The following is a 23478-nucleotide window of genomic DNA, read 5'->3' on the forward strand; positions in this document are numbered from 1 at the left end:
GGGTGGTCCCCAGAAAAGTAATAGAGGGGACACTTTCCAATGGGGACAATAGTTCTGGAGACATGAGGCCCCAGGGAATTTTTTTAATTTGCAGGGATTTCTTCTCACTTCCTGTTTTGGCTATGGGACATGGATGAAGGTAAATCTCAATGAGATGGTAAAAAACTGAAAATTCCTATCAAAATACTTACCGTAATTTTCCTTTCCTGATGGACTCCATGGCAGCAACGTGTGGGTTAAGTCCCGCCTCCACTACCCTATAGGACACTACTCCCATAAATCTTTGCTCCCTGCCCATGGCCGTGTTCGATAACTAGCCTACTCCAGCCATTTTGGGAGGGAACTCCTGCTGCCATGGAGTCCATCAGGAAAGGAAAATTACGGTAAGTATTTTGATAGGAATTTTCCGTTTTCCTGACAGACTCCATGGCAGCAACGTGTGGGAAATAACTCGCCAAACACACTCGGGTGGGCAAAAAATGCTGAACAAAAAATGTATTTAACACTGTCCACCGACAGCACCTTTAAGCCAAAATCAACAGAAGATAGACTGGCAGGTTCAACACAATAGTGAGCCATAAATGTATGAATGGATGACCAAGAGGCAGCCCTGCAGATAACCTCAGGAGCCACATGACGTGAAGCTGCCCAAGAAGTAGAGAGACTTCTCGTGGAATGCGCCGTAACCGCCTCAGGAGGAGCCAAGCCCTTCTCATTATAAGCCCACTGGATCGCCTGAACCAACCACGTGGAGATGGATCTGACCGAAGCCCTAAGGCCTTTGCTTTTACCATGAAAAAGAACAAAAAGATAATCTGATTGCCGGAAAGAAGCTGTCGCCTCCAGGTATCGTTTCAAGATAACTCCCATGTCGAGAGGATGAAGATCCTGATTCCCAGCCGAATGAAAGGTAGGAAGGGTAATGTCCTGATTTTCGTGAAAGACTGAGGTAACCTTTGGGTTCGAACCCAGCATTGGCACTAGGACCACTCTGTCAGGGAAGAATGTGAGGAAAGGTTCCTTTGACCCTAAAGACTGAATCTCAGAGACTCTTTTTGCTGAGGATATGGCCACCAAAAAAGATGTCATTAGGGACAATTCTTTGACTGAAAGTGTTCTGTCCAGATGAGAGAAGAAGTCGAGAACTAGCGGTAAATCCCACTTGGGGAACCTAGGTTCCTCTGTGGTCTAAGTCTAATCGCTCCTTTAAAAAATTGCTGAACCAATGGATGTTTAGCCCAGGATACTCCAGAAAAGGCCGAGATTGCCGAGACTTGCACACGAAGAGCGCTGACAGATAGGGGAATGTCTAGTCTGGACTGTAAGAAACCGAGAACATCCTGAACCGTCAAATTACCGCTGGAGCAAGACCTGGAAGACAAGTGACTTGTGAATCTAGACCAAATCCTCTCATATACCTGGTTGGTACTTTTCCTCCTTGCACTCATGAGAGTAGGAATGGCCTCCTTTGGGCAACCCAGAGCCTCTAACCTTCCCCTCTCAAAAACCAGACCCTCAGACATAGATGGGCTGGACAGGGATGGAGCTTCGAGCCCTGGGATAGAAGATCGGGTCTGAGAGGTAAGGGAATCGGATCTCTGACACTGAGGAGCATTAGAAGCGGAAACCATGGCCTGTTGGGCCAATAAGGTATTACAGCTATCACCTCTACTGCTTCTGTTTTGAGTCTCCGCAGGAACTGCAGAATAATAGGAGTTGGAGGAAAGGCGTAAGCTTTGTTGAACCACCATCGATCCGTCAGCGCATCCACTCCGTAGGCCTAAGGATCCCGAAACCTGGAATAATACCTCGCCAGTTTCTTGTTGCAAGGGGAAGCAAATAGGTCGACCTCTGGGGAGAACCACAACGTTAGAATCCACCTGAAAACTTCTTCGTGAAGGGACCATTCGTTGTTGTCCAGATTGACCCGAGACAGAAAATCCGCTTGGACGTTCTGCGTTCCTGGAACATAAGTTGCTGTAATGTTGACCAGGTTCTTCTGAGCCCAAGACATGATTGGCTCTACCTCCTGAAGAAGGGACAAACTCCGAGTACCTCCTTGTCTCCTTATATATGCCACTGCTGTAGTGTTGTCTAGTCTGAGTAGGACCGAGGTTCCTAAGACCAGATGACGAAAGGCTAGGAGCGCCTGGAAGGCTGCCCTCAATTCTAGAATATTTGACACCATCCTCCTGGAAGGAAAGTCCCAGGTGCCCTGTGCTACTTCCGTCAAACAGTGGGCGCCCCAGCCCCTGTTGCTGGCATCCGAAGTTATTGTCACCCATGAGATGGAGAGGATGGAATGGCAATTGAATAGGTTCTCCTTCCGAAGCCACCAGAGCAGAGAGATTCTCATTGAAGATGTGATCCGGATAGGTTGCATCTTGTTGCCCAGCCATTGGTGAAGAAACCCCTTTTGGAACGGTCTCATCTTCCATTGGGCCCACTTCACCAATGGAATCGTGGCCACCATGGTGCCAATAATCCTCAGGCACTGAAGGGCCGGAAGATGGGAGGCTGAGAGGGCCGGACGAATTCTGTCTCGAATTACCACTACTTTCTCTTCGGGTAAAGAGATGGTACCCCTCACTGTGTTGAAGAGTGCGCCTAGGAACACAAGAGACTGGGAGGGAATTAACTGACTCTTTTCTAGATTCAGGATCCAACCGAACTCTTGAAGAGTGGAGATAACCTGACCCTTGTGCAGTAACAGACGGTCTCTGTCCTGGGCTAGCAGCAGAAGATCGTCCAAATAGTGGTAAAGACGAATTCCCTTGGTTCTCAATAGAGCCACTACGGCCAACAACACCTTTGAGAACACTCGGGGGGACGTTGAAAGTCCGAACGGGAGACACACGAACTGGAGATGTAGTTTTCCTACTGAAAATCGCAGAAACTGCTGAAAATCTTCTGCCACAGGGACATGAAAGTAAGCGTCCTTTAGGTCTATTGAAATCATCCAGTCTCCTGACTGGACTGACTGTTGTATTGTAGACAAGGTTTCCATCTTGAACCTTTCCTTCTTGATAAAACGATTCAGATGTGTAAGGTCTATAACTGGTCTCCAAGAACCGTTTTTCTTCTGGACCATAAAAAGAGGGGAATAAATTCCTCTCCCTCGTTGATCGTCTGGCACGGGTATGGCAGCTCCTTGAGCCAATAAAGATTTCACGTAGGCCAACAAGATCTGCCTTTTTTCTTCTGTGGCTGGAAATGAAGTGGGAACATACTTTAGTCTTGGGGACCTGCAGAAGGTCCAAGAATGGCCTGAAGAGACCGTTCTGACGGTCCAGAGGTCCTGGATTGAGGCCGCCCAGACATGCCGAAAATGTAGAAGACGAGCCCCCACCTGGCCTATCTGAGCGGGCCCAATCTCAAAAAGATTTGGTTGGTTCCCTCTCTCCTGACGCACTGCTCTTGGCGGATTTCTTCAAGGATGACTGCCTTGATTTCCATGATCTGGAATATTCCCGACCCGGTTTATAGCTACGGGCCTCCCTGGCCTGCTCTTGATACTGCTTTTTAGGAAAAAATCTCCTCTGGCTTTTTAAGCGTCTATCCTGGGGAAGAAACCCCGACTTACCACCAGTGGCCCGGGTTATGGCATTATCCAATTTATTCCCAAAAAGAGAAGAACCCTCGAAGGGGATACGGCACCACACCTGTTTAGATGCTGGATCAGCCAGCCAGGGACGGAGCCAAAGGGCCCGTTTGGCGGTTACAGCTGAAAGCATGACCCGGGACACTAGGCGGATGATGTCAATCGAAGCCTCCCCCAGAAAAGCCGAAGCAAGCCGCAACTCCTGGATAGGAGAGTTTTTAGCGACTTCATCCGAAATGTTTCTGAGAGTATCATCCACACCGTCCGTCCAGACTTCCATGGCTTTGGACATTGCCGCTAAAGCCAATGCTGGCTTGCATGCCATACCAGCAGTGAGGTAGACTCTCTTTAAATCGGAATCAATCCGCCTATCTAAGGCATCCTTGAATGAAACTGTATCCTCCAATGGAAGGGTCACATGTTTTACTAATCTCATCACCGCTGCATCCACGAGTGGAGCGGATTCCAGATACTTGACCTCATCCTCCTTAAAGGGATATAACCTTAGGACTTTTGAGAGCATACTATTCTTTTTCTCAACTTTACTCCATTCATCCGTGATGACCTCACCAAGTTCAGACAGGAATGGAAAGTTAAGACGCTCCCTTTTAAGTTGCTTGAAATACTTCCTTTGTTTGGAAGGATTAGCCACCTCATCTTCCCAGTTCAAAGCCTCTCTGATGGCCTTCACCAAGGGAGAAAGTAAGGCAAAGTCAAACCCCACACAGGGGCTATCTTCCTCAGATTCACTGTCTGAAGCAGCAGCTGAATGGTGGCTTGTTAAAGAGAACTCCCAAAGCTCTTGAGCATGCGAATCCCTGACTGGTGACTGAGGTGATTCTGACTGAGGCACAGGGGTCTGATTGGCCCCGATCCCCTTGAGGGATTCTTTCACCACTTTTTCCACAAGGGATCTTAGTTGCTGGTCCGTACCCCCTCTCTCACTAGAGGCTTTGGAAAAGCAGAGGTCACACAGGGATTTCCCAATAGGAACTTGCGATCTGCATCCCCAGCAAGTATTAATAACAGAGTGGCTGGAATGAGCCCTGGAGGAGTGAGATCGATCCTCGCTACGGCGCCCAGATCTTGAGGGTGAGCCGTGATGTTTAGACTTAGAATATGAGTGCCGGTGGTAAGACTTAGAAGAATCGCTTCCTCTGTGCGTTGAGCTGCGTTGCTGTGCTGATCTAGATGGGCTAAGACAGAGATAGAAGAGACATACAGATAAGGAAAGATAACACACTGACTAATACCGGACCACTCCCCCCCCCCTTACTTCCTCCCCAGACAGTACCTATTATGAGAGGGCTGGCCACATACCGGCGGAGGTGAGTCCATATCTCTAGGGGTTTCCATAAATGCTGCAAAGACATATAAGTAAGGCTGAGGGCATCAAACACACACACGCCCACCCCCTTCTTCCCAGAAGGCCACCTACCTCCACAGCAGAAAACCTGGAAAAGGGGAAGTCACGAAATAACCTGCAAGCATTCCCAAAGCTTGCAGGCTATTTTCTAAGTTTAAATAAGGCGCCTTAATGACGTCATCACCGCGTCCTGTGTACCGCTACTGCGCATGCGCGAATAGCGTCATCCTGCCGCCACCGCGCACGCGCGAACCAAGCCTCGATCCTGTGCCGTACGCGCGCATGCGCAGAACGAACGTACCGACGAAGACCCGGAAGTGAGCGCCGGCTGGAACGCAGGCTAATCCGACCGTCACGCCTATACCCACATACACAGACACAGAAAACGAATGGAAAATGAAGGAGAAACGGCAAGAAACAAACACAAACTGCTGCCATGGAAAAGAGGAACAATCTTACCGCTCCCACACGATCGTCTCCAGGCCGAAGGTAAGCACAATACATACCGGACTTCTCAGGGCAAAATAGGTCACCTGCTATTTAGCTGGGCTATCCGACCAAATGCTCAGCCTGCCTGCCAGTGGCTAGGCTTCTGGCTTCCTCCAGCGCTTATATCCAATGCCCACTCCATACCCCGCTAGTAGCTAGGGCTTAACGGAGTCATGCGACAATTCCATCCAGTCGCAATTCGGCCAAACCAACAATGGAACCGTGTGGGAGCAATCTTCAGGTAGAAAGACCATAACGTCTGGTCCTACGGAGGAGGACAAAAAAAGAACACGGCCATGGGCAGGGAGCAAAGATTTATGGGAGTAGTGTCCTATAGGGTAGTGGAGGCGGGACTTAACCCACACGTTGCTGCCATGGAGTCTGTCAGGAAAAATAAACTTACAGGGCTTACAACCCTCCCTTACTCTATCCAAAATGAAAAAAAAAGTTTTGCATATAGTTCTATATCACCCAAAATTTATATAGCACCCAAAAATGGAACTTCTGCTTTAAGGGAGGTGACCCCCTGACATACCACATTTGGCATGTCATTTTTTTGGGGTGGGGGGTACCCTCTTTTTAGAGGGTCCCAGCTCCCACTTCCCACTTCCTCCCGATGCACCGCAGCACCGGAAGGGAGATCACCTCTCCCCCTCCCTCTCGGCAATCATCTGGGACACGTCACAGGCCCCAAATGATTGCCCAGCCAGTCACGGCGCACAGTGCGGCTCTCTTTTGCGCAGTGGAGCCACGGCCGGGTGCCCACATTTACAATGTTGGCACCGCAGAGAGGAGGGGTGGACGAGCGGGGCTTTGTTCCCCCGTATCGCAGGATCCCTGGACAGGTAAGTGTCCAATTATTAGAAGTCAGCATCTGCAGTATTTGTAGCTTCTGACTTTTAATTTTCTTTCTTTAAGCAGAACTCCGCTTCAAGTAAAATGTTTATGTTTGCATTTTTTAGTGCACCTTATTACAGCTGAAGACACAAAGGCAGCATTATTTAGATGATCCATTTGCAGGACAAACTAGGTCTGCACTGTATGTATTGCATATCTGTGTATCATCAGCTATGCAGATTCTGTACACGGAGATCTGTAAACATATGTGGTCTGACAATGCAAGCATAATAAAATAGGTTATCCTTGATCTTGTTCATTTTTTTATAGTGAATAAGCCCTGCTTTGGCAATTACAGTAACACGGGGCAGGATATAGAAGACTCTAATACCAAACCCAAAGTTGTAAAGAAGGGTAAAACAATTTTTTTGGAGAGCTTCTGATTACAATACAAAATCTTTAATAGCACAGACTTACTAAATGGCATTAGTAGCAATTTCAATTTTTTTTATCAGTCTTTAGAAAAGCACATTTTTCATTACAAGGAGGCCACACTTGTAATAATAGGATTGGTTGAAATTAATTGAGTGCACAGATTTTGCTTTTATGGCCCTGTGTTTCCAAATGTAAAGTGTTACTAAACCCACAACTGTAAAATCAGTCTGCATATGCAGTAAAGCATGCTTGTTATACTCACTGTGGAACCTAAGGGGTTAATCCTCTGCACTGTGTAAAAAGGCTGCTTGATCCTGTCTTCTCTGTTACTCCCCTTTTTCCACAGTCCCCAATCTATCTGCTGACAGAACGGAGGCCAAGGGACAAACTAAACATGCTCAGTTTGGTGTGTATTGCTAGGGAGTTTTTTTTCATTTCTTGGGACGGTGCATGTGATCAGCACAGGGCCAATCAGTACTGTCCAGACACAGGTTCCGGGATTCTGCAGCCGTACAGGACAGTCAGTGCAGAATGAAAACTCCTCCTACATGCTTTAACCAGACACTGATAGAAGTCACAAGACTGCTCTAACTGCTGTTGAAAAAAGTATTTATAGTTTAACCCCTTCCCGCCGAGCGTACGCAGATATGCTGCTTTCGGGGGTTACACCGCGATGATGTCCATAGCTGCAGGCATCCTCCCAGTACCGTTTTTTAGAGCGGGCGATCGGCTTTCCAGGAGTAACAACCGATGTGGCTAAAAGCCGCTGTTATCCCGGAGGAGTGAGAGGGGACATCCCCCCCCTCGCGCTGCCTCCCCCTGCCTCCCGCTGCTCCGACCGGGCCTTCCATCCCACCGGGAGACCCAATTTGCGATCCACCACTTCCAGTGCCTAGTGACAGACTGCAACAAAGCTGGAAACGGGTTTGTTCCAGTCGCCTGAATGTAAACACAGAATCGACGTCACAACACCACAACGTCACTTTCTGTTTACTCGGCTGCCAATGTCGCCAGATTTAAAAAATATATACAGTATTCAGAATAGCCGAAAATGGCGATCTGAATACTTTGACATGTAAAGGAGGGATTGGGGGTCTTTTAGACCCCCGATCCTTCTATAAAGAGTACCTGTCACCACCTATTACTGTCACAAGGGATGTTTACATTCTTTGTGACAGCAATAAAAGTGATCTTTTTTTTTTTTAAAGAAAAATGTAATAATGTAAATATAAATAAAATAAATAAGACATTTTTTTTAAAGTGCCCCCGTCCACTCGCGCAGAAAAGAAAACGCATACCGAAGTCACGCCCGTATATGTAAACAGTGTTCAAATCAGACATGTGAGGTATCGCTACGATCATCAGAGGGAGAGCAATAATTCTAGTACTAGACCTCTTCTGTAACTCTAACCTGGTAACCATAAAAAGGTTTTAAAGCATTGCCTATGGAGATTTTTAGGTACCGTAGTTTGTCGCCATTCCACGAGTGCGTGTAATTATAAAGCGTGACATGTTTGGTATCTATTTACTTGGCGTAACATCATCTTTCACATTATACAAAAAAATTGGGCTAACTTTATTTTTTAAATTCACGAAAGTGTCTTTTTTCCCAAAAAGTTGCTTTTAAAACACCGCTGAATAAATACCGCGTGACATAAAATATTGCAACAATCTGCATTTTATTCGCTAGATTCTCTGCTAAAAAATATATATAATGTTTGAGGGTTCTAAGTAATTTTCTAGCAAAAAATACGGATTTTAACTTGCAAACACCAAATGCCAGAAATAGGCTTAGTCGTGAAAGCGATTATAGTTACTAAAACTATTGCATTTCCATGTTCTGTGTACTGTGGGAGACTTGATATCATGAATGCAGGGTCCTGGGTTTAGTAACACTTTAAGGTAGCACTACTTTTTTTTTTTTTTATCATTAAACAAGCACAGTCTTTATTAGTGATAAAAACACTGCCATTTTAACTTTTATTTTTGCTGCTTGTATCTACAAAGGAAATCGGAAGGCAGTACTGGGTAGTCAGCCCACTGCAGAGGTATATGATAAAGCTGTTATAAGCCAACTTCATTCATCATTTGTCCTAGGTAATAATCATTCTGTGTTGTCACACAACCACCAATACATTCAGACATCTTATTTCTGAGTATCCTTGCAAGTGTAAGCCTGAATCAAATTAGTGGTTGTTGGGTGACACAGAACAGATCTTAAGACAGATGATAAATGAGGCAGATTTTTATGGTCAGTTCAATATATGTTCTCAGTGGCCCAGTGTAATTGCCATATAGTATTACTGTGGGAATTGGAGGCTACATATACACTACACAGAATTATGGGGACAGTACTTGAACTGCAAGACAAAGCTCACAAATGTTGTATATTACCAGTGAAATATTTCTATACATTTGTTTTTGTTAGCTTTATTGTGCTTGGACATCAATGTAGATTTTCTGTGCATGAGAGTTGCAAACTCTTTTTGCTATATATAAAGGAATTTTAGTCTGTGAATAAGAAACTGTAAAATGTTAAACTACAGATGTACTATGAGTCTGAATACTAAATATCAGTTTGTTTTCCTTTTTGTTTTATATAGTAGAACTTTGAATGTGTTTATACCGTCTGTTTCTTTTGTTTCTGTGTCCAGCGTTGGTGCTAATTTTTTCTTTAGGCTCCTTTCACACCAGCGGACCAATCAGGTCCACCTGTCCATTTTTCAGGCGGACCTGATTGGACCCCCATTGATTTTTATGAAGAGGAGGATGTCAGCGGACCCGCTGACTGACCCCTGCATCCGATAGGGTCCACCAAAAACAGACGCATGAGGGTCCAGTCCCCATCCGTCCGGTGGATTGGATCAAATGACAGTAGGATGGAAACGGACAGAAAGTCCTTATAAAGAACATCAGGCTGTGACTATGTCTGCTCTGCATGGTGGCGTGGACATGGACCTGTCACCCGCTTGCTCAACGGGGATCAGCAGAGAGATTCCCCTCTGAGCAGGTGGATTCGTTGAAAGGGGCCTAAGGCCCAAAAAATGGTGGAAATAATGAACATTCTCCCATACAGCTACACCCACACTGCAAGAATTAGCTGCTTATTTAGGTCTAATGCTGCGTACACACGGGCGGACTGTATGGCCTACTTAGTCCGTCGAAACACATTTCAGCGGACAGTCCGCTCGTGTGTGGGCTTCAGCGGACTTTTTCAGCGTGCAGTCCGGCGTACTAAGAATTTTGGATTTTTCGAAATTCTGTCCGTCGTACTCGCATTTCGGTGGACAATCCGGCCGTGTGTATGCCAGTCAGCCGTACTTTTGAAATGAGCGGACTTTTCCCGCCCGGAGAAAAGTCCGCTCATTTTGAGTGGCTATCCAGGTAGGCGGGGCCCGGGAAGGAGACGTCGCTGGCCCCGCCGCCTGGCATGGACTTAAAGGAGAACCCCAACGCCGAAAAAAATCGTGTATACGCGACATAAGAGTGGCTGTAAGGATATTTACTTACCTAATTTTCCACTCCACCGGCAGACGCTGCCCATCTGTGCTCCAGCCGTGGACTTTGCCTCATTGTCCTCGAATCCAATGCAGGACTATAGACCCTACATTGGTCTTAATGATGTCAGGACCTTAGACCACTAAAGCTTAGGGGAGAAGACACTGTGAAGCTTGTGGTCTAGCAACGCAGAGAATTGAAGGACAGGCTAAATAAGTCTTCTTTTCCATGCCTCCTCGACCTAAACAAGGAGCTAACCCTTGCAATTCAGGCACAACCCCATTGCAAGGAAGAATTTTAAAGTTGTAATGGGCTCTCTACTAGGTCATGTTCTTTTTTTTTTATAAATCTTTTTATTTACTTTCTTAAACAAACAAGTAAAACATGACAAAACATCATACACATTGAACCTGACACATATCAGTAAAATATCAAGATCCCATCACATTGCATAGCAAAAAAAAAAGGAATATAGTAATTACCAAAGAGGATAGTTTATCTAGGCCAGTGTTTCTCAACTCTAGTCCTCAAGGCACACCAGCAGGTCATGTTTTCAGGATTTCCCTCAGATGAAACAGCTGTGGTAATTACTAAGGCAGTGAAACTGATCAAATCACCTGTGCAAAATAGTGGAAATCCTGAAAACATGACCTGTTGGTGTGCCTTGAGGACTGGAGTTGAGAAACGCTGATCCAGGCCATCCCATGTATCCATTCAAATGTCAAGCCTCTCCCCATATACTAAGGAAAAAGGAGGCGGAAAACCTTAGTCCTTTCTATCACCAATAGCTCCAGGTATCCCCTATAAGGAAACACCCAGACTATGATTCATTACTCCCATCTACAGTATCTCACAAAAGTGAGTACACCCCTCACATTTTGTAAATATTTTATTATATCTTTTCATCTGACAACACTGAAGAAATTATACTTTGCTGCAATGTAAAGTAGCGAGTGTACAGCTTGTACAACTTGTATAACAAGTATGTAAATTTGCTGTACCCTCAACACACAGCCAATAATGTCTAAACCGCTGGCAACAAAAGTGAGTACACATTAATGACTGTGTGTTGAATTATTTTGAGGGGACAGCAAATATACACTGTTATACAAGCTGTATACTCACTACTTTACATTGCAACAAAGTGTAATTTCTTCAGTGTTGTCACATGAAAAGATATAATAAAATATTTACAAAAATGTGGGGGTGTACTCACTTTTGTGATATACTGTATATTAGATGCTGTGTACGATTTATCCAACCAATTTGCCCAGACTTTATCACACTTACTAGGGCAACCCCTATTCCTATAGGTGTCTCTGTGGAATGGAATTATTATTATTTATCAATTGTTTCCAATATAAAAGGGTAGGACAGGGTTTCTTCCATTGCAAAGCAATGGCTTTTCATGGCATAGAATAATGTTGTATTAATAAATATACGCTCAGTCACTGTAGGGATAATAGCCTCTACCAAACCCAACAAGCAAGCAGACACTAAAACCGGTAAAGGGGTAGTGGTGATAGAATTCAATAAATCTACCACCTCCACCCAAAAATGACCTATATATGGGCAAGTCCAAAAGATGTGTGTGAAATCCTCTTGAGATGCTCCACACCTCCAACACTTATGCCGTGTACACACGAGCGGAATGTCTGACAGAAAAAGTCAGACGGGAGCTTTTCATTGTATATTCCGATTGTGTGTATGCCCCATCTGACTTTTTATGTTGAAAATTCTGACATACCTAGAAATAGAATATGTTCTAAATATTTCCAACGGAACCAATTCCTATTGGGAAAACTGCTTGTCTGTTTGCTGTTCTGATGAAAACGACGCATGCTCTGAAGCAAGTACAAAATGGAAGCTATTGGCTACTGGCTATTGAAATTCCTTTTTCTAGACCCGTAGTACGAGTTATACGTCACCGCTTTCTTGACGGTCGTACTTTGGTGTGATTGTGTATACACAAGACTTCAGTGGAATTTCGTTGGAAAACTGGTCGTGTGTACAGGGCATTAGAGGAGCAACCAGGATTTATCGTTTGAAGTCTATAAGGCGTAATATATGCTCTATGTACCAGTTTAAATTGGATCATATGGTGCCTCAAGGAAACCAGAGAAATCCCACACACCACTCCAATCCACCAAATCCAAATCTGGTATATCTCACATGCACCTAGCTCAAAGACCCTCTAATGGCGAAATAGAAATTAAAGTAAGATGAGAGTACAGTCTCGATGTAGGCGTATCCAGTCAAACCTAAGTACTTTTTAATTAAACTATCCTGTGGAAACTGTGCATGAAAAGTGTGAAGAAGCTGGACGTATCTAAATAGATGGGAACTAGGTAAATTAAAAGTTGAGGTAAGTGTAGAGAAAGTAAATCAGTAACCACTTGAGAAAGTAATTTATATTTTTATAAAGGTCCATGGAATAGACTCTGGTGCTTTAGAAAAAAAAATTGAGGAAGAGTAGGGTTAAACCATAGAGGGACATTTGGAGAAATTGCACCTTTTGGACAACACTCGCATCTAAGACCAGACTCCCAGGTTCGAATGGTATTAAACATAAGAATAGTCACCTAGTAAGGTGCCCTACGGCTCCTTAACCTCCTTGTCCGTATTCCCGAGTGTAGCCTAGGGTAGATTTTCAGCACCAAAAGCCGTAACCCTGAGGCACACTCGGGATTGCATCGCAGGATCAAGGTACAGCTCACTTGCCTTATCCCCAGGATCCTGCAATGTCCTCCCCTCTCTGTGTGCAAGCTGTCCTCCGCTCGATTCATCACAGAGCCAAGCGACGCATGGAGACAGAGAACGGCGCCAAATTCAAAAAGTAAAAAACACAATACATCTTACAGTTTACATTACTGTATCAATTTATTTCACATCCCTTTTGACCCTAGTGGTTTGTCCAGTGCCCTGCATGCAGTTTTATATTATTAATACTGTTCTTTCTGCCTGGAAACCGGAGATTGTCCATAGCAACCAAAACTGTCCCTTTACATCAAAAGTGGTTTTAGACTGGCTATAAAACAGCAATAATAAATTAGAATCACTTGCAGAATTAAGCGATAGTGATTTGTGGGGAAATCCGTCATCATACACTGAAAGTAATGACAGTGACAATTATTATTTGTTATAATTATTTATAGTTATTTATTATATTATAATTTATGATTTTGTGTTTCAAACTTTATCATACCTGGGATGTCTACTAGACTCTTGTTTGGACAGATTTAAGTGAGTTTTTCCTAAGAATTACAGGCCTGCAATATAAAATGCCAAATTTCCATACAAAATAATTGTACTGCTTTCAGCATTAGAAATCTGACATAATAAAAACACCAGGGAGGTTAAGAGCTTCTGTAAAACCTACTACTGCTGCTTCCAGCCGAGTGGAGGAGTTATATAAATCTAGGCATAGCCACTATGCGGCCGTAACCAGCTGAGTGGCCAAAAAGTATTTGTATAAATCCGGAAAAGCTAAGCCTCCCTGTTCAGAAGGGTGCACCAGGGTGCCTAATTTATACCTGGGGTTTTTCGACCCACCCCAAAAAAAGATAAAAACAGCTGATTTAATCTTGTAAAAAAGGATACATGGAGCCAATAAGATGGTACAGATTTCCATGCTTTAAATTTTGACCCAATGTCTTCCAAAATCAGAGTCAGATTCAAAGAAATAAATTCAGAAGCTTGACGGGAAATTATAACTCCTAAATACTTGAAATTATCTAACCATTGCAGTGCAATATCCTTCAAAGCAGTGCTACAGGCCTCCATATCATTGGAAACAACAATAACTTAGTCCATATTAATTTCAGCCTTATAACCATTGAAAATGAGTCCAGTATCTCTAGGGCCCCTTAGAGCGAGGGGCCAGCATAGTTTAAAAATAATAGGAGATCTGAATACAAAGCTACCCTCTCTTCCAACCAGCCAATTTGCAATCCCTTAATATTGGGAAAGTGTGTAAAGCCTCTGCCACTGGCTCCATAGCAATAGTAAAAAGGGCTGGAGAGAGAGGGCACCCTGCTGAGTTCCCCTAAATAATATAAAAAACATTGGAAAGCCCATTCTGCGGAAAACTTCCCACAAGAAGGGCCACTCCAAGGTATCAAAAGCCTTTTCAATATCCAGGGAAGCAATGACCTTAGATCCTATATTAAGATGTGAAGCATAAATATTAGTATATAATCTCCTCAAATTCACATCAGTAGCTTTGCCAGGCATGAACCCTATCTGATTTGAGTTGATAATATTCAACATCAAAGGCTGTAGTCGTCGGAAGATTACCAGTCAAAATCTTGAAATCTACATTCAAAAGAGCAATAGGCCTATATGAAGCACAAGAGGATGGCTCTTTTGGATGCTAGTAGATTAAAACTATAAGAGCATTCAGATGATCAGAGTAAAGAGAAGCCAATACAGGAGGTAAGAGCTCTCTATGAGCCTCATAGAATTCAATAGGAAGGCCATCCGCCCCGGTGACTTCCCCAATGTAAAGGAGTCAATGACAGAAAATACTTCCTCCAATGTAATAGGACATACTAGCATCTCCCTCTAATTATCTGTTAACCAGGCCAGTGTCACTGAATCCATCCAACCCACCAATTCAGTCGGAAGTCCTGTTCTATTTAATCTGCAACAAATAAGTTGGTTGGTAAGGTATGTCTTTTTTGCTGATGACACAAAAGTGTGCAGTAGAGTTGATATCCCTGGAGGTGTCTGTAACATGGAACATGATTTTGCATTGTTGGAAGATTGGTCAAAGGAGTACAAACTGCAATTCTACATTTCTAAATGAAAATAACGCACCTAGGGAAAAAGAATCCCCTGAGAAAGTACAACATTGGGGGTACAATTTTGGGCAGCACTACAGAGGAAAAAGATTTGGGAGTACTTATTTCAGATAAATGCAAAATGAGAAAACAGTGTGACCAAGCAGTGGGTAAAAACAAATAGAATTCTAAGGTGCATCACTAAAAGGATCACCAGCAGGAGGAAGGAAAGATCTGAGTGCTAAAACATATCAGTCTGCGAGTGCACTTAGACTGCGAGTGCACATAGGCTGAGAGTGCATGTGGGTTGCGAGTGCATGTGGTCTGTGATTGCATGTAGGCTGCGAGTGCACGTGGGCTATGAATGCACGTATGCTACGAGTGCACGTGGTCAGCAAGTGCACGTAGGCTGTGAGTGCACGTGGTCTGCGAGTGCACGTGGTCTGCGAGTGCACGTGGGCTGCGAGTGCACGTAGGCTGCGAGTGCAAGTGGCCTGCAAATGCATGTTGTTTGCAGGTGCACGTGGGCTGCGAGTGCACGTAGGCTGCGGGTGCACATGGGCTGCGAGTGCACGTTGTCTGCGAATGCAATTGGTCTATGAGTGCAGGTTGCCTGTGAGTACACATGGGTCTGCAAGTGCACGTGGGTCTGCAGGTGCACGTGGTCTGCAAGTACCTGTGTATTGTCTTGTTGAGTACCTGTGTAATGTATTGTTGATTAGTAGTGTCAGGAAGCTAGTTGTTCACACAAATAGGAAACATAAGGGAAATGCAAAGACACTGTATTTCAAAGGAGCCAACTTCCCTAAACTACGAACATTGCTAGAAGACATAAATTGTAATAAAATCTTAGGAATAAAGAACACGAAGAGCATATTAAATAAAGGCTTTAACCAGTGCATCCCATTGGGTAATACATTTAAAAGAGAGAACAAAAGTCCTGGATGGCTTAACACCAATGTAAAAATGCATATAAAAGCAAAAGAGAAGGCCTTCAAAAAATACAAAGTTGAGGGATCATCATCAGCATTCAAACTTTATATGAAATGCAACAATAAATGTAAGGGTGCAATTAGGGTGGCTAAGATAGATCACGAAAGACACATAGCGGAGGAGAGCAAAAAAAAATCCCAAGAAATTCTTTAAATATATAAATAGTAAAAAAAGGGAGACCATACTGGTCCCATAAAGAACGAGGAAGGACATCTGGTTACAAAGGATGGGGAGATGCCAAAGGTATTGAATGTATTCTCCTCCTCAGCCTTCACGAGGGCATCGGGTGGCTTAAGTAACCAAAACTGCAGTGTTTATCCACGTGACACATCACAGGAAGCACCATCGGACAGAATTAGAATTAGACTTGGTAAACCTAACATTAATAAATCACTGGGACCGGATGGCTTGCACCCATGGGTACTTAGGGATCTCAGTCAAGTAATTGCCAGACCATTGTTCCTAATTTTTACTGACAGTCTAATGACTGGAATGGTACCAATGGATTGGAGAAAAGCCAATGTAGGACCAATATTTAAAAATGGCCCAAAATTACAGACCGGTTAGCCTAATATCAATAGTATGCAAGCTCTTGGAGGGGATGATAAGGGACTGTATACAAGATTTTAGTAATGAAAACAGTATCATTACGAGTAATCAGCATGGATTCATGAAGAATCATTCTTCCCAAACCAATCTATTAAGCTTTTATGAGGAGATGAGTTGCCATCTAGATAAAGGAAGGCCTGTAGATGTGGTGTATCTGGATTTTGCAAAAGCATTCAACACAGTTCCCCATAAACGTTTACTGTACAAAATAAGGTCCATTGGCATGGACCATAGAGTGAGTACATGGATTAAAAAGTGGCTACAAGGGCAAGTTCAGAGGGTGGTGATAAATGGGGAATACTCGGAATGGTCAGGGGTGGGTGGTGGGGTCCCACTGGATTCTGTGCTGGGACCAATTCTATTTAATTTATTCATAAACAACCTGGAGGATAGGGTAAACAGTTCAATCTCTGTATTTGTGGATGATACTAAGCTAAGCAGGGCAATAACTTCTCCGCAGGATGTGGAAACCTTGCAAGAAGATCTGAATAAATATGATGGGATGGGCAACTACATGGTAAATGATGTTTAATGTACAGTACAGAAATGTAAAATAATGCATTTGAGTGGCAAAAATATGAATGCAATCTACTCTACTACTACTTCTGGGGGAATCTAGGATGGAAAAGGGCCTGGGGGTCCTAGTAAATGATAGGCTCAGTAATGGCATGCAATACCAAGCTGCTGCTAACAAAACAAACTGAATATTGCCATTCATTAAAAAAGGGATTAACTCCAGGGATAAATTGATAATTCTTCCACTCTACAAGACTCTGATCTGGTCGCACCTGTAGTATGCTGTCCAGTTCTGGGCACCAGTCCTCAGGATGGATGTACTGGAAATGGAGCGAGTACAAAGAAGCACAACAAAGCTAATAAAGGATCTGGAGAACATTAGTTATGAAGAAAAGTTACAAGCACTGAACTTATTCTCTCTGGAGAAGAGACGCTTGAGAGGGGATATGATTTCAATTTACGAATACCAACCATAGAGGTGACCCCACAATAGGGTTAAAGCGTTTTTGCGGAAGGGAGTTTAACAAGACTTGTGGCCACTCCTTAAAATTAGAGGAAAAGTGTTTTAACCTTCAACTACGTAGAGGGTTCTTTACTGTAATGCCCTGTACACACCGTCTGACTTTCTGACGGAAAATGTGCGAACGGATCTTGTTGGTAAATCCGATCCTGTGTGGGCTCCATCAGACTTTTTCCATTGGAAATTTCTGACACACAAAGTTTGAGAGCTGGCTTTAAAATTTTCTGACAACAAAATCTGATCATTTAAATTCCAATCGTGTGTAGACAATTCTGACGGACAAAGTGCCACGCATGCTCAGAATAAATTACGAGACAAAAGCTATTGACTACTGGCCTCTTTATAGTTCCGACATACATGTTGTACATCACCTGAACGAATGGATGTTCTGACAACTTTGTGCGACCATGTGTATGCAAGACAAGTTTGGGCCAAAATCCGTCTGAAAAAATCTGACGGATGTTGTCGTCAGAATGTCCGACCGTGTGTACAGGGCATAAGAGTGGTAAGGATGTAGAAACAGGCAGGGGTCTCAGCAGGGGGCAGCGATAGTTTAAAAAAACTATTAGATAAGCATCTGAATGACTGCAAAATACAGGGATATATGTAATATATGTAATACTGACATATAATCACACACATAGGTTGGACTTGATGGACTTGTGTCTTTTTTCAACCTCACCTGCCATGTAACTACTATGTAACTATGTAACATCAGGAACTTAATATGTACAGTCTAGAGGCAAGAAGGGAAAGGAGAGACATAGTTGAAACCTTTAAATACAGCAAGGGGGTAAATAAGGTTCAGGAGAGCAGTATTTGTAATATGAAGCCAAGATCAACAACACAGGGATGTAACTTCAAACTAGCAGGAGGAAAGTTCAAAATTAATCTTAGAAAGTATTATTTTACTGAGAGTAGTCAGATAACAGGGTTCAGACATGCTTGGGACAAACATATATCTATATTCAGACAAAAACGTAAAACAAAAAACAATGAAAAGAAAAGAAAACAAAAACATGTATGAGCAATGATACCATCTTCAGCGTCAGTATCATTGGAAATCAGTCAGGAGGAAGTAGAAAGGAGACATTACTGGAAGTGGCAGCAGGAGAAGCTCTCCCTTGAGTGGTGGTTGCTCTTCAGCTGGACCCCCCTGGAGGACTAAAGCCCTTGGCTCGATAAATAGAAAATAAAAAGCCCTTGGCTGGTTATAATAGCCACAAGCGAGAAATACCTTCCATAATAGTAGGTCATAAGGAGCTGGTAAGGGGCCATTTTATGAGGGGGAGGCTTTCTTTCTTGAATCACACATTATTCTGGTGAGCAGTAATGTACCGTAGGATACCTTGGACTTGTTTATCACTGTGTGGACTTTTTTGCAACGTGCCTTGCTGCATGTTTATAATTTTTTTTAAACCTTTATTTATTTAGCACACCTTTATATTTGGCCAATCATTGGAAATGTAGTTGCAGCAGGAAGTACCAGTGATAGTACACATTCCTCCCTGACTGGCAGTGTATTGTGGGAGATCAGAAACAGTGAATGCAGGTTTAGTCCTAGGTTTAGTAACACTTTGATGTCTGATATGCTAGTTAGTAATGCAATACTTTTATAATGCTCTTTATTCTATATGCTCACTCCTGCCATGTGAGTGGGGCTGGGTATTTAAAGCAATTTTGCCTCACAAGGCGATAGCTTTGAATAAGGCCTTTCTACCCTGAAAAGTGTGCGCATAGCTTGTTCTTATGCTAATCAATGATATTTCAGAGGATTGCCATTTTCTTGCTATATACGGTATAAGACACTGTACTTAGTATAGGTAGTATAATATGAGCAATTTTATCCCTTGCTTTCATCGATCTGTGCTTGCCTCAAACTTATATTCATTGGTTGAAGTAAAAACATATTTAGTAGATTAAGAGAGAACAATTTCTCCATTAGTGATAACCATACCATAATGAGGGAAACTTACATATTTCAAATTATATTAAAGTGTATTTAAAAAAAATGTATTTTCTCAGATTATTACATTTTAAATCAACTTTTCTACAGTTTAAGGTGTGCGTTTATGCAATTTAGTGAAACACTGAAGCCTAACTGAAATCTCAGTTTTATATTAGCTGAATAAATTCTAGGTATGTCAAAACAAGTGGTATGCAAAGTCTTTCTTTTTTGTTTCCCTTAAAAAGCATTCAAAGCCTAAGTAGAAAAGCCTGTGTCCTGCTAGCATGCTGTAGAGTAGAGTCCTTGCTCTCTGTGTGGAAGCAGTGGTCTCTCTACAGAGGTCCAACACATCCCCCGCTGATTCAGAGCCAGAGCTTTTCAGTCAGCAAGGAGTATGAGATTTACAAATTGTACAGCTATAGATCTGACTCAGTAGAGGGTGTGTTGGACCTCTTCACTGTTTGAGGATGACATTTCCATAATGCTTACAGCTACATAGATCATGTTCATAGCTTTTTTTACTCCACTGCTGTTTCATTGTATAGGGCAGGCATCTGCAATTAGCGGACCTCCAGCTGTTGCAAAAAGTCCCATCATGCCTCTGCCTTTGGGTGTCATGCTCGTGGCTGTCAGAGTCTTGCTATGCCCCATGGGATTTGTAGTTCTGCAACAGCTGGAGGTCCGCTAATTGCATATCCCTGGTATAGGGATTCGAGAAGACATAGGACAACATGATTTTAATGAAAAGGGAACATTTTAACAAATTTAGGACATATAGAAACTGTCATTTCTAAATTCTCTATAAAAAAATATGTTTTTTGTGGCTTTTGATTTAATACAAGTGCATAATATACAGATGTTTTATCAGTCCAATGTGTCTTTTTTATTCACAGGTGTCACAACAGTGCTAACTATGACGACTCTAAGTATCAGTGCACGGAACTCATTGCCAAAAGTTGCCTATGCTACAGCAATGGACTGGTTTATAGCTGTATGTTATGCCTTTGTGTTTTCTGCACTCATTGAATTTGCAACAGTGAACTACTTTACCAAGAGAAGTTGGGCCTGGGATGGAAAAAAGGCACTTGAAGCAGCAAAGATAAAGGTACAGATTACAACAAAGTGTGCTATCCTGTATGTTGCTCAGTTCACGTTTAATGTTTTTTTTTTTTTGGCCTATAATTGTGTTACAATGAAGAAAAACATAATGTGTGTGTTCCTAAATTCTGACCTTGGTTTCCAACATTGCAAGTTAGCACTGTGATCCAAACCTGTGGATAGACAAGGAAGGTAAAAATAAGGCTTCTAAGAAGTTGATTAAGGCTGTACTGGATGTATATGCAGCAATCATGCATGTGGTTGTAAAGAATTAGTTGATGGACTACAACTAGTAGTAGTCACATTTAACTTGACTTGATCTATATTATTGAATATTTGCATCTTATCCAAGACACATTATTAGTTTTAATGAGTGCTAAGATTATGTCCTAGCATTTAGAGTCCCACAGGTAACACAGTTATCCTGTAACGTACCTGGAGATTGAGTCTGAGGTGCAGAGATAAGCCTCTCTTACAGCTCTGGCTCAGGGGCCCTGGTAATGTAACGTGAAATTGCCAGAGCACAGAGTGACATGAGTGCCTGTAAAGTTATCTGCCAGCAGGTTCAGATGTGCATTGTGATGTGCAGGGGAGGCTGGATAAGGGCACTCAGATGGACCAGGCTGGAACAGGCACAGGTCATTGCTTGCAAATGCAGGTATGCAGGCCAAATGCAAGTAATGCAAATGCAGGTATGCAGGCCAAGGCAAGGTCAGGCAGTCCATGTTGGCAACATTTCAGCAGATAAAGACACAGACAGCAGGCAGCAGGATAGTCAGGAGCCAAGCCAAGGTCAGAGACAGCAAGGCAGACAATCCACAGGAGCAGGCATAGGAATATTCCAAAGGCAAGTCAGGAGTCGGTACGGGCAGTGTTCAGGCAGAGTCAGGTTCAGCTAAGGTCAACAGCAGAGGATCGGACACAGGAACAGATGCACAAATGCTCAAGAGTGGATAAGACCAAATGACACTAACATACTGACACAGTGCAGTTTAAATAGCCTGCTTGGCACCAATGCACACTCATGCATACACACGTGCATTTGTTTAAAGTCACGCACACACACCAGCTACATGGCCACGGGCAAGAGTACTCAGATGACTTTGCATACAAGGATTCCCATGTGTTTCCTATGAGGTCCTAATCCAATTACTATGGAATTTGTTAAGGCAGATTTTAACTGTCCAAGAACAGGATGGGAGGCATGAAAGCTATTGAACCACCCTGCTCATAGTACATCCCTGTTAGGAAGTATGCATATATGTTAGTTCTTTGATTCACATGGCCAAAGGTTTTTATATGATCAAAATCTGCCTTGGAAAATTCCATGGTGATTGAATTAAGGTGACTGTGTTACCTGTATGAATCTAAACTTCAGGCTATGCTCCTGGCACTCATTAGAACTAAAGAAATGTCTTAAATATTACAGATCGAGTCCAGATAAATGTGATTAACTTCTACTAGCTGTACCCCTGGTGTGCAACACACAGCATGTTAACTTCTATTGTGTGGTTCACCATCAATCAGGCACTTTTCAGAATTGCAGGGGGTGCCAGGTACTGAGGTGCTATCTGTGTTCCCACACCCAGCACTGACATGAAGCTAGTACTTTCAGGTAAGGTAATCTCTGCTCAACAGCAGAAGTATAATCACAGCCCAATGTTATCAGGGAAAGAGCAATTCAGAGTTGTGCAATCTGGTAAGCGAACACAGAGTGGAGTTAAATACCTTTTGTCCACCAATGTGGAGTAAGGGTTACCAGCACTGTCACCGACCACCAATGCAGGAGGTGGTGGGGTTAGCAGCAAAGATTGCAGCCCACCTGGAAAAATGTCAATGGTTCTCATCCTCCAATACCATACTTAATCCTGTTTATAGGTTCCCTTATCTCGCTTCTGTGAATTGGGCCAAATAGCACAGCAAAACAGGAAATTGTTAAAAAAAAGGGAAATAAATGTGACCAAATACTATGAAGAAATAAAGAAAAAACAAAAAATATTTCACAAATAGAGAACTTTATATAGGGGACACTTTACAATATTATAAGAGGACATTCTTAGAGCACAATATTTGTACATATCTCATAACTTCCCATTGTCAAAAATGTCATTCTGTCAACAGGTCAAATCTTTCTATAGCTGCGCTCTGCAGGGCATTCAGGGTTAGTGATGGACGAACTTCCGACGGGACGTTTCGCGAACGCGAAACGCGAACGGACACAAACGTTCGCGAAAACGACCGTTCGCCGCGGGCTCCATTGACTTCAATGGGAGGCGAATTTCGCAAACCTTTAGGTCGAATTTGCGGCCACGGGGTAATTATTAGGGGGTAGCACGTAGTCCCACCACCTGGACAATAGCATAATACATGTATGAGGTGAATTTGGGATCGATAACTACAAGCATTTTTTTTTTATTTGGGAAATTGTTCTGACAATTCAGGACTATGGAGCTAATGAAGGCAATGGAGGAGAGGGAAGGTCAGGGACCAGGGTAGGCAAACAAGAGGGTGCAGGAGATACAGAGCACTGACAGCAGCACCGTAATACAGAGCACTGACATCAGCACCGTGACATACAGCGCTGACAGCAGCTCCGTGACATACAGCGCTGACAGCAGCTCCGTGACATACAGCGCTGACAGCAGCTCCGTGACATACAGCGCTGACAGCAGCTCCGTGACATACAGCGCTGACAGCAGCTCCGTGACATACAGCGCTGACAGCAGCACCGTGACATACAGCGCTGACAGCAGCTCCGTGACATACAGCGCTGACAGCAGCTCCGTG

General features: G+C 43.3%; 1 protein-coding gene across 1 annotated transcript in view; it reads left to right on the forward strand.

The window, feature by feature from the left end:
* GABRA5 (gamma-aminobutyric acid type A receptor subunit alpha5) overlaps positions 1 to 23478 on the forward strand; it is a 344050-nt gene that overhangs the window by 300070 nt on the left and 20502 nt on the right. Inside the window, exon 9 of the mRNA XM_077482775.1 lies at positions 20487 to 20698. Coding sequence (XP_077338901.1) covers positions 20487 to 20698 — 212 coding nt within the window. The remainder of the gene's footprint in view (positions 1 to 20486; positions 20699 to 23478) is intronic.

The sequence above is a fragment of the Lithobates pipiens genome, unplaced genomic scaffold (genome assembly GCF_037356315.1).
Source record: "Lithobates pipiens isolate NorthernLeopardFrog02 unplaced genomic scaffold, aLitPip1_a1.2 Scaffold_16, whole genome shotgun sequence".
NCBI classification, from domain to species: domain Eukaryota; kingdom Metazoa; phylum Chordata; class Amphibia; order Anura; family Ranidae; genus Lithobates; species Lithobates pipiens.